Source organism: Rhinopithecus roxellana, chromosome 4 (assembly GCF_007565055.1).
Source record: "Rhinopithecus roxellana isolate Shanxi Qingling chromosome 4, ASM756505v1, whole genome shotgun sequence".
In the NCBI taxonomy this organism is placed as follows: Eukaryota; Metazoa; Chordata; class Mammalia; order Primates; family Cercopithecidae; genus Rhinopithecus; species Rhinopithecus roxellana.
In genome coordinates this window covers 33,409,354-33,420,694 of record NC_044552.1, presented here as the reverse complement: position 1 = coordinate 33,420,694, position 11,341 = coordinate 33,409,354, and the positions used below count along the sequence as shown (strand labels likewise).

The window sequence follows — 11,341 nt, the reverse complement described above, 5'->3', positions numbered from 1 at the left end:
GAAAGAAAGAAAGAAAGAAAGAAAGAAAGAAAGAAAGAAAGAAAGAAAGAAAGAAAGAAAGAAAGAAAGAAGGAAGGAAGGAAGGAAGGAAGGAAGGAAGGAAGGAAGGAAGGAAGGAAGGAAGGAAGGAAGGAAGGAAAGAAAGAAAGAAAGAAAGAAAGAAAGAAAGAAAGAAAGAAAGAAAGAAAGAAAAAAGGGTGTCTTTAATAAACTTTTTATTTTGTAAAAAAATAATACAGAGAGAACTCGTATACCCATCTCCCAGTTTTCCCCAGTGGTAACATATTGTATAACTATAGTACAATATCAAAATCAGGGAATTGACATTGATACAACCCATCAATCTTATTCAATTTTATTTGACTTTTACCAGTTTTACATGTGCTTATTTGAACATGTGTGTAATTTGTTCTATGCAATGCTATCACGTGTGTAGATTTCTGTGGCCACCATCACAGTCAAGACACAGAACAGCCCATCACAAGGATTTCTTTTATAACCCTGCACACCTCCCTGGCAACCAGTAATTTCTCTCCATCTCTATAATTTTGTCATTTCACGAATGGTATACAAATAGAACCATACAGTATTTAACTTTTGAGTCTGGCGTCTTTCATGAAACATAATTCCCTGAAAATTTATCCAATTTGTTACATGTATCGACACTTCCTTCCTTCTTAATCCCTGAATGGTATTCCAGTTTTTTTAAACCATCAGCTGAAGAACATCTGGGTTTTTCCAGTTTGGGGCTATTACAAATAAAGGTGCTAAAACTATAAACACATATATGCAGGTTTTTGTGTGAACACACGTTTTCATTCATCTGAGATAAATGTCCTAGAGTACAATTGCTGTGTCTTAGAGTAGTTGCACCTTTAGTTTTGTAAGAAACTGTCAAACTATTTTCCAGAGTGTCTGTACCTTTAAACAGTGTATGTTTTACATTATACATTCCTACCAGTAAAGTGCAACTGATTCAGTCTCTCCACATCTTTGCCAGCATCCGGTGTTGCCACTTTTTTTTTTTTCCCCATTCTGATAGATGAATAGTGATGCCTCATTGTGGTTTTAATTTATATTTTCCATGTGGATAATAATGTTGACTATCTTTTCATGTGCTAACAGTGTTTGAAGAGCTCATCCTTTCTTGCCCTGACCGTTGTGTGGGAAACAGTCCCTTTCATCCAGTTTTATCCTTTTCCAAAACAGAGCTAGCCCTACTTCTAATTCCATCATAGCACAGCTTGTATTCCTTGGTTTTGGTTTCCTGTTGAAAATCTGTCTCCTTGTCACTTGAAAGACCTTGTGAAGGGGGGAAAAAAATCTGTCTCCTTCTTCAGACTGTGATCTCCAAGTGAGCCGGAACAGTTTTGCAGTCTCGGCTCACTGCAGCTTCAATCTCTTGGGCTCAAGTTATCCTCCTGCCTCAACCTCTCAGGCGCGCCACCATGCCTGGCTAACTTTTGTATTTTTTATGGAGACGGGATCTCACTATGCTGCCCAGGCTCGTCTCAAATTCCTGGGCTCCAAGCCATCCTCCCACCTCGGCTTCCCAAAAACTGCTGGGATTACAAGCCTGAGCCACCACACCCGGCCCAATGCTGTATTTTTTTTTTTTTTTTAAGGCAAGGGCATAGAGAATAAAATGGGTGAATGAGCGGGGCAGGGCAAAGCATGGTGGTTGTTACCCTTTAACCACGCTGTCCAGGCCGGGTCTGGTGCAAAACCCAGAGCCCAGGCACTCGCTCCTGCGCATGCGCAGCGCCCCCCAACCCTCTCGCCCACCCCGCCCTAGCCCCGCCCCCGCCCCGCCGCTTAGTGCCTTCCTTTGGGTCGCGACCAATTAGAGGGAGGAGGCGGGATCCTGGCTGCCAAGGTGCTCACTGGGTAGTGTCCCTAGCTACTGTTGCTAAGACTGTGGGTCGCCGGAGGTGGTGGGAGTTAGTTTTGGCAACCAGGGCCTAAGAGAGGTCAAGGGTCATTGCAGAGCCAGGGAGGAGATGGTGAAGCAGACGATCCAGATATTCGCAAGGGTGAAGCCCCCTGTCCGGAAACACCAACAAGGGGTACGGGCTGGAGCCTCCGGGGCGCCGGCGCGGCGGGCCTCCTGGGCTGGGGTCGGGCGGCACGCGAAGGGGCTGGGCGGAGGTGAGGGGCTTGCTGGCGGGCGCCGAGGCCGCCCGGGATCCCGCACACACTGACCGAGGAGCCCTGCAGCCGCGAAGACCCTCGCACACTGCTGTCCTGCTGTCAGCGACGCGACCGACAGCTAGGCCACTCCCACCTGGCACGGCGCAGACCCGGCACAGAGCCATAGTTTTTTGCACCCAGGCACACGTGTTCACGCGGGGGCAGACTAGCACGTGCGCTTCAACTGCACATAAGCACTTATTGCACCTTTCTGGGAAACTCACGCAGCACCGCACATGCAGACACACTCAAAGGTACGTTTTGGCACTCGGGCAAAACGTGCAAGCAAGAGATGCATGTTTATGTACCTCTGAAATAATACAAATATAGATAGACACAAATGCACAAAGCATACACATATGTAGTACTTTGCACCCAGTGAGGCCTCAGTAACTTGTTGACTCTGTTGTTATTCTCCAACATAAACGTGAACCTTTACATATACTCCTTGTATTAATAGATTTATGCAGATGCTTAAGCATCCCGACCCAAAGAATACGCATGTGTACTTCATTCAGAAACAATTCAATATTTACTAGGTGCTTCCTCTAGTGTGCTAAATTCAGAAAGGTATAAAAAAGGTTAAGACATTGTCCTGACTCTGAGCAATGACACTTTGTATGCCTTTTTTTTTTTTTTTTTTTTTTGAGATGGAGTCTTGCTTTGTCACCCAGACTGGAGTGCAGCGGTGCATCTCGTCTTTGGCTCTCTGCAAGCTCCGCCTCCCGGATTCTCGCCGTTCTCCTACCTCAGCCTCTCGAGTAGCTAGGACTACAGGTGCCCGCCACCACGCCCGGCTAATTTGTTGTATTTTTAGTAGAGACGGGGTTTCACCATGTTAGCCAGGATGGTCTCGATCTCCTGATCTCGTGATCCGCCCGCCTCGGCCTCCCAAAGTGCTGGGATTACAGGCGTGAGCCACCGCGCCCGGCACTTTGTGTGCTTCTTAAATGTTTCAAAACATCCTCTCTTCTGCCTAGAAGGGAGCATAGTCATTCTTATGTATCTTGAGAAATGGCCACCTGACAGGTGCTTTACCTGCATTATCTCTCACTCTCAAAAGAACCCTGCAAGGGTGGTGTCATTTTCCTCATTTTACAGATTAAGAAACTGAGTTTCAGGATAAATAATGTGACCAAGGTACCCAGCTGGGGAGTGGCAGAGCTTCAATTTTTTTTTTCAATTTTAGAACATTTGTTTTATTTTTTTAAAATTTGTTATACTTTTAAGTCCTAGGGTACATGTGCAGAACGTGTAGGTTTGTTACATAGGTATAGATGTGCCATGTTGGTTTGCTGCACCCATCAATCTGTTATCTACTTTAGGTATTTCTCCTAATGTTATCCCTCCCCTAGCCCCTGACCCAGCAACAGGACCCAGTGTGTGATGTTCCCCTCCCTGTGTGCATGCGTTCTCATTGTTCAACTCCCACTTATGAGTGAGAACATGTGGTGTTTGGTTTTCTGTTCTTGTTTTAGTTTGCTGAGAATGATGGTTTCCAGCTTCATCTGTGTCCCTGCAAATGACATGAACTCATCTTTTTTTATGGCTGCATAGTATTCTATAGTGTATATGTGCCACATTACTCTATCACTGATGGACATTTGGGTTGGTTCCATATCTTTGCTATTGTGAACAGCAGAGCTGTAATTTTAATTAAGGATTTTTGATTTCAAAGCTGTCTCCTTTGCAGAAACCTTTTTTGCCCCCCAAAGTGAAAATTTAGGTAAGGGCAATTTGGATCATATTTGTGAATATATGGAGTGAACCTATTAATAATGTTGTATTTCTGTTCCATATATATACTGTGTATATGTCTATATGGAACATCATAGCATCTCATGATTAACCATTTGCCTCATATAATTTATGTATTTAGAATAGGAATAAAACAATGTAGAAAGGACCATGGGTATCTTCCTATTTTCTCTCCTCTAACTAATAATCACTTACATGCATTTCTTTTTAGAGTGCATCATGTGTAAAGAGTGTATTATACATAAGATTTCCCCCCAGATTCTTAGCTTAAACTGTTGAGCTTATCTACATGGACTCAGCAGTCAGAGCCGAGGCTGGGATAAGGTCAAGAGACAGGCCGGGTACGAGGGGGGCTCAGGGAAGTGGATGGAAAGTCTTGTATTTAATATTGAACTTTCTTTTCTCTTAAAATGCAGTGTTTGGATATTTTAATGTACCTCATTTTGTATTTCTTTAGTGAGTCTGTAGAGTGGATTGTTTGATCCTCCAGGAAGTAGTTTTAGGTGTCATATTCTTGGTGTCACATTTTTAGGTGCCCCCCCCACACAAAGAGAATTGGAATGAATAAATATTGAAGTAGTATATCCCTATTCTCCCTTAAAAACCCCACATTTTAATGCCATATCTTCTTGTCCACAAAAGATTGGAGAGTTCTTTCTCTGATTAGAAATGCTTTTTGTAGTATTAAATTGAGAGTGACTCAAAGGTATTTTTTTCTTTCTCTTCATTTTATAGCTTCATTACTTTTATTCTTTTATTAGAGTAAAGAATAATAGCACTTGCATTACTTTTATTCTTTAAGGCATCATAAAGTAAATTATAATAACAGATTAATAAAAAGGATATATAAAATGAATCTCTGCTAGTTTTAACAGTGGCAATGCTTTTCATTTGTACAGTGCTTTATACATTTCAAAACATTTTCATATTCATCCTTGCATTTGTTCTGTCTTCTAAAAAAAACTTCCCTGTCTCAAATAATATTTTTATGACTAAGGATAGAAAGCCAATATTACACTAAACAAGTGACCTGGTTCTAAGGGACTTTTCTTAAGGCCTCAAAGAGTGTCTTAATTGGAGTAGTGGAGGGTCATTAACTGCAGTTAATATTCTTTTCTGTCTGCTGAGCAGAGAAATATAGAATTTTAGAAAATGGGTATAACTCCTCACTCTTGTATGTTTCATGTCTTATACACCCCCTTCACTCACCTGTCTAGCTATAAAACTTTTTTTTTAAATGTAGTGCCCAACAGGATATACTTTTTAAATCTCTCTTGAGAAAACCTAGCCAGAAAGCCTTGAACTTGATGCCATTGCGTTCTACAAATACTTTATTTTATGTAATGACTTTTCTGCATGAGTTCTTCACATTTTAGACGAGAAGTTTCAATAAAAATATACTTAGGAAATTATTCAAACTTTCTGGAGATTTAGGTAGGCTTTTACTTGCTTAGGAATATGACTTTTTCCCCATAACCAAGTATCTAAATGGGTCTTAAACAGGAAGTATTGCCTGTTAGAAAGAATTTTATTTCCTGGTAAAAGACAAGAAGTTTTTTTTTTTTTTTTAATCTAATGACTTTTTTTTTTCCAATGGTGCATTACAAAATACTTCCATTTCCATTACATCACTTGATCCCCACAGCAATCTTGTAAAGGAGGTAATTCTGTTTTCCTCATTTTATGTATAAGGAACCTCAATTCTGAAAGTGGTGGCTGGTCACACAGCTGGTAAATTGAGCTCCGTGTTGGACCCAAGTCTTGGGACAACAAATCTTATGCTTTTATTTATTCTACATGACCTCTTTATAGGCTTGACTCTTAATTTTCCTGGCCAATAAATGATGGAGTAGGAAACCAGGAAGAGAATCAGAGAATTTTACAGTCCTATAGAAGGAATTGGACCAAGGTGAATTATGAGTCCTGGTCCCAGCAGTATGTGTGCTGACTCCTGGGTGCCCCAGAAATAGAGCTCTCCCATAGAGTGGTGATGTACAGCATGAGTTTCAGTTTGCATTGCAGCTGGGATTGAAAGGAATCAGTCATGAGCCGGCCGGCAGAAGGTCCTGTTAGCCCTGCCTTCCAGGAAGGTCGGGGTGGGAGTTTTGAGTGGGAAAGAGGATGACATGCACGAAGAGAATTCCCCTGAGCCTGTTTGCCAGGGAGAGTGAGTGCTCTTGGGCACTGCTCAGGCCCTGCTTCTGCTGACTTGCCTGGCTTACAATAAATGCCTAATAAATAAATAAATAAATAAATAAATAAATAAATAAATAAATAAAAAAAGACCCTGTATTTCCATATCAGCTTAGAAAGGCTAAAGGATTTCTCCCAGGTCACTTGCTAATTAGTAGCTGAGCTGGAATGAGAACCTTGAAAATGACATCAAATACATGAATTACATGTATCTTTTGAAGCCACATCTCTCTTATCAAATGCCTGAAAATGTCTCATGGAACCTTAGGCTTCTTTGAACATAACTTGAATTAGAGCATTCTTAGTGAGCTATCTGAGATGGCTCCAAACCTAGTCCTTTTATCTCTGGCATTTTGTAAATGCTCAGAAATGCTTATTGATTGTAGTAAAATGTTAACTCCTGATACATAATACTAAAGCAATATTTAGATAAAATGTTGTTTTCAGGGCCATTAGTTTCTCAATGACAATAATAACAGAGATATTCAAATATACATATTTGAATGTTAGATCATTCAAAGATAATCTGACTTTGATACAGCATTAATTTAGGTTTTACTTCTGGTTCAGTTCCATATATTTGTCTGAATCTACACACAGTTCAAAGAGAAAAATTATTCAAATTATATGATATTATGACTTTTTAATCTTAAGACTATAATTTTCATATCATTACAAGTCATAATAACATGGTCATAGTTCAAGCCATAATTTCACCATTTTATATCCATTTGTTGTCTTCACATTTGCAGATTTATTCCATAGATGAAGATGAAAAATTAATACCTAGCTTGGAAATTATCTTACCACGTGATTTGGCAGATGGGTTTGTGAATAATAAGCGAGAAAGCTACAAATTTAAGTAAGTTTTTCTTTCTCCCTTTTCATTTCCGTTTCATTATTGAACTACTGTACTATATTAATATTCACTGTGAAATAATTAGCACCATTTCTTGTGGAAAATGTAATGCAGCTCTTTGTCTCACCTAGTAGATTGAACTCAAGTTGTCTTTTCACTGCTGTGCCCAAGGTAAAAAACAATGTGTATTTCTTTCTTTTTTTTTTTTTTTTTTTTGAGACAGTCTCGCTTTGTCTCCAGGCTTGAGTGCAGTGGTGCGATCTCGGCTCACTGCAACCTCTGCCTCCTGGGTTCAAGCGATTTTCCTGCCTCAGCTTTCTGAGTAGCTGGGATTACGGGCACACGCCACCACACCTGGCTAATTTTTGTATTGTTGGTAGAGACGGGGTTTCACCATGTTGGCTAGGATGGTCTCGATCTTTTGACTTCGTGATCCACCTGCCTCGGCCTCCCAAAGTGCTGGGATTACAAGTGTGAGCCACCGCACCCAGCCAATAATGTGTATTTCTATATCTGAGATTGTATTCCAAGATTCCAGCCTTTCTTTACTACCTCTGTTTATCTAGTATTTTCCTACTCAACCCACTATAGTTTAGCACTTACAGAAAGTTCCAATGCATGATTAAACTTCACTGAAGGTAGGAACTTACAGTATCATTTGTGTGCTGTGTAGGTAAGCCTTCTTTATAATATATATGATATTTAGACCTCATATGCACATATGTATACTCTATATCTGTACTGTCCAATATAATAGCCACAAGCCACATGTGGTTCTTGAACACTTGAAGTATGTTCAGCCCAAATTGAGATGTGCTGTAAAGTATAAAACATACGAAGGGGCCGGGCACGGTGGCTCACGCACACCTCTAATCCCAGCACTTTGGGAGGCCGAGGCGGGCGGATCACCTGAGGTCAGGAGTTTGAGATCAGCCTCAACATGGAGAAACTCTGTCTCTACTAAAAATACAAAATTAGCCAGGCATGGTGGTGCATGCCTGTAATCCCAGCTGCTTGGGAGGCTGAGGCAAGAGAATTGCTTGAACCCAGGAGGCAGAGGTTGCGGTGAGCCGAGATCGCGCCATTGCACTCCAGCCTGGGCAACAAGAGCAGAACTCCATCTCAAAAAAAAAAAAAAAAAAAAAAAAAAGAAGGATTTTGGAAGACTTAGCCTGAAGAAAAAAGAATGTAAAATATCTCAAGACTTTTTTCATATTGATTATTTACTGAAATTGTAACATTTTGGTACATGAAACTTCCAACTTTGGTTAAAAGTATATTATTAAATTAATTTCAGCCATTTCTTTTAGTTTCTTAAAGTTGTATTAATTTTATTTTAAATTTAAAGATGGGGTCCTGCTCTGTCTCCCAGGCTGGTGGGCAGTGGTGGACTCATAGTTCACTGTGGCCTTCAACTGCTGGGCTCCAGTGATTCTCCCACCTTAGCCTCCTGAATAGCTGGAACTGCCGGCATGCACCACCATGCCCAACTAACCTTTTTGCTTTTTAAAAAATGTGGCCAGTAGAAAATTTTAAATTACATATGCTCTCACTCTGATGAATGCCATTATATTTCTCTTGGGCAGTGCTGAACTGTACTGGCTCATTTGAAAAATACCAAACAGCTACCCTTGGATGGTCATCAGTGCCTTTGGTCTGAATACTCCTTTAGTAGCTAGGTCTTGAATTTAGGGATTATAGCTATTTCACATTCTCTTTATTCTCCATTTTCAGATTAATCTATTTCTTTTAATCTCCACTTTTGATTTCTGGAGAAGTTTGAGCCCAAATTAAATCCATCTTTGATCTCTGGCCCAAACTTTGGTGATGGATTTCTGGATCCTGCTGAAAGAATCCTAATTGTTCTCTTCAATGTATCTTTAGACTGTTTCACAAAGGCCTGCTTTGAGACTATTCCTGCCTTTGCCCTTTTGGATAAAACTATCCCAGATTTTTTTGTTGTTGTTGTTCCTCTCTCTCTTTCTCTCTTTTTATTTTAAAATTCTTTTATTTTTTTTTTGAGACAGAGTCTTGCTCTGTTGCCCAGGCTGGAGTGCAATGGCGCCATCTTGGCTCCCTGTATCCTCTGCCTCCCGGATTCAAGCAATTCTCCTGCTTCAGTCTCCCAAGTAACTGGGATTACAGGCGCCTGCCACCATGCCCAGCTAATTTTTGTATTTTTAGTAGAGATAGGGTTTCGCCATGTGGACCAGGCTGGTCTTGAACTTCTGATCTCAAAGTGCTGGGATTACAGGCATGAGCCATCGCATCTGGCCTTTGTCTTTTTAAATTCTTATTTGCTTTTTTTGTTGTCCCATAAAGAATTCTCCTTGGTCTTCATAACTCTACTTTTTGCCTTTCATATATAATATACATCTCTCCCTCCACTTCCACCTCATTTTCTTATTGTGTCTTCTCTTACATAAGTACAAGTAGGCCTCACTAACCTGTTGTTGCCTAGTGGGGCGGTCCTTACCTTGTCTTTGTGTCTCCCCCTTGTCTTTCATTATATCCTTTAAGGAATAGCCCTATAACCTGTGCTTTTCTTCTTCTTTCTTTCTTTTTTGTTTTGTTTTTGAGACACGGTTTCACTCTGTCACCCAGGCTGGAGTGGAGTAGTACAATCTCAGTTCACTGCAGCTCTGACCTTCAGGGCTCAGGTGATTCTCCCACCTCAACCTATAGTGAGACTACAGGTGTGCACCACATCTAGCTAATTTTTTTTTGGGTGGAGACTGGGTTTTACCATGTTGCCCAGGCTGGTCTTGAACTCCTGGGCTCAAGCGATCTGACCCTCCTTGGCCTCCCAAAGTGCTGGGATTACAGGTGTGAGACATCGCGCCTGGCCCCTGCTTTGCTTTTTCTGAAGAGGACATTCTCCCGCTGATATAAGCATGCTACATACCTTCATAATTGTGACTTGTTACCAGCTGGCCTAGGCCAAAATCTATTACATAAAACAACAGTTTGCTGAAATATTTTATTCAGCATGATTCCATTTTATTGATAAGAACAGTTTACTATGTCTTTATCTATGGACCCTTTCCAAAGTATTCTTTTTTTTTTTGAGATGGAGTCTCGCTGTGTCACCCAGGCTGGAGTGCAGTGGCGCAATCTTGGCTCACTGCAACCTCCGCTTCCCAGGTTCAAGCAATTCTCCTGCCTCATCCTGAGTAGCTGGGACTACAGGCATGCACCACCACACCCAGCTAATGTTGTTTACATTTTTAGTAGAGCCAAGGTTTCACCACCTTGGCCAGGATGGTCTCGAACTCCTGACCTCACATGATCCGCCTGCCTCGGCCTCCCAAAGTGTTGGGATTACAGGCGTGAGCCACTGCACCCAGCTACAAAGTATTCTTTAAATTACATAGATACAAACAGAGTGAAATTGTTGAAAAAGCACCTTTGGCTTATTTTTAAATCTCTGAATTGAAAATATTGGTTTTAATATTCAAAATTAAAAATTAATAAAATATCCAACTTACACATATGTTCAGACATAAATATTTAAGCATTTTAAAGGCTGTTTTCCCCCAAGAACATTTATTCAACCAATCAATACTTATTGGCTACCCACTGTGAGCTGTTTTAATTACTAGGAATACGGCAGGGAACACAACAAAGTTCCTGCGCTTAGGAAGCTTACATTTTAGTGGGAGGAGACAGAGGAGAAGATCAGTAAGCAACATGTATATCAGAAGGTGCTATGTGCCATGGAGAAAAGTGTGACAAAGAAGCTGGGATGACGCGGGGCGAAGGAGAGGAATGGTTGCAACAGTTAGTAGGTCAGGGAAGGCATACAGTAAAGGAACATTTTAGCAAAGACTTGATGGAGGTGAGGAAGCTAGCCATTCAAGTATCTAAGGGATGAGACTTTCAGGCCAAGGGAATAGCAAGAGTGAAATCCCTAATGGGGAGAATGCCTGGCATCTTTGAGAAAACGTGATCTATGTGGCTGGAGTAGAGTAAGCAAGAGGTAGAGGGGAGTAAGCAAGAGGTAGAGGGGAGTAAGCAAGAGGTAGACGGGAGTAAGCATGAGTAGAGTAAGCATGAGGAGTAGAGTAAGCATGAGGCAGCAGAATGGCCAGATCACATAGAGCCCTATAAGTCACTGTGAGGACTCCAACTTTTCCCCCAAAGTGCCATGAGAAGGCAATGGAGGGCTTTGAGCAGAAGAATGAAATTATCTCACTTATGTTTTAGCAGGATCCCTCTTATTGACATGGCTGGAAGTTAGCAGGATCCCTCTTATTGACATGTGGAAAGCAGGCTGGAAGGGGGAAAAGGAGACTAGTTAGACTATTGCAAGAGAGACCAGGCAAGAAATTATGGTAGCGT

General features: G+C 41.2%; 1 protein-coding gene across 4 annotated transcripts in view; it reads left to right on the top strand.

Annotated features, from left to right (window-relative positions):
* Positions 1 to 1,887: 1,887 nt before the first annotated feature.
* Positions 1,888 to 11,341, top strand: part of KIF6 (kinesin family member 6) — a 385,185-nt gene continuing 375,731 nt past the window's right edge. For 2 of the 4 annotated variants that reach the window (XM_010389732.2, XM_010389733.2), the window contains exons 1-2: positions 1,982 to 2,066; positions 6,894 to 7,003. In XM_010389732.2, coding sequence (XP_010388034.2) covers positions 2,001 to 2,066; positions 6,894 to 7,003 — 176 coding nt within the window. In that variant the 5' untranslated portion in view covers positions 1,982 to 2,000. Of the gene's footprint in view, positions 2,067 to 6,893; positions 7,004 to 11,341 lie in introns of all 4 variants that reach the window. The other 2 variants (XM_030929502.1, XM_010389731.2) reach the window with 2 other exon arrangements.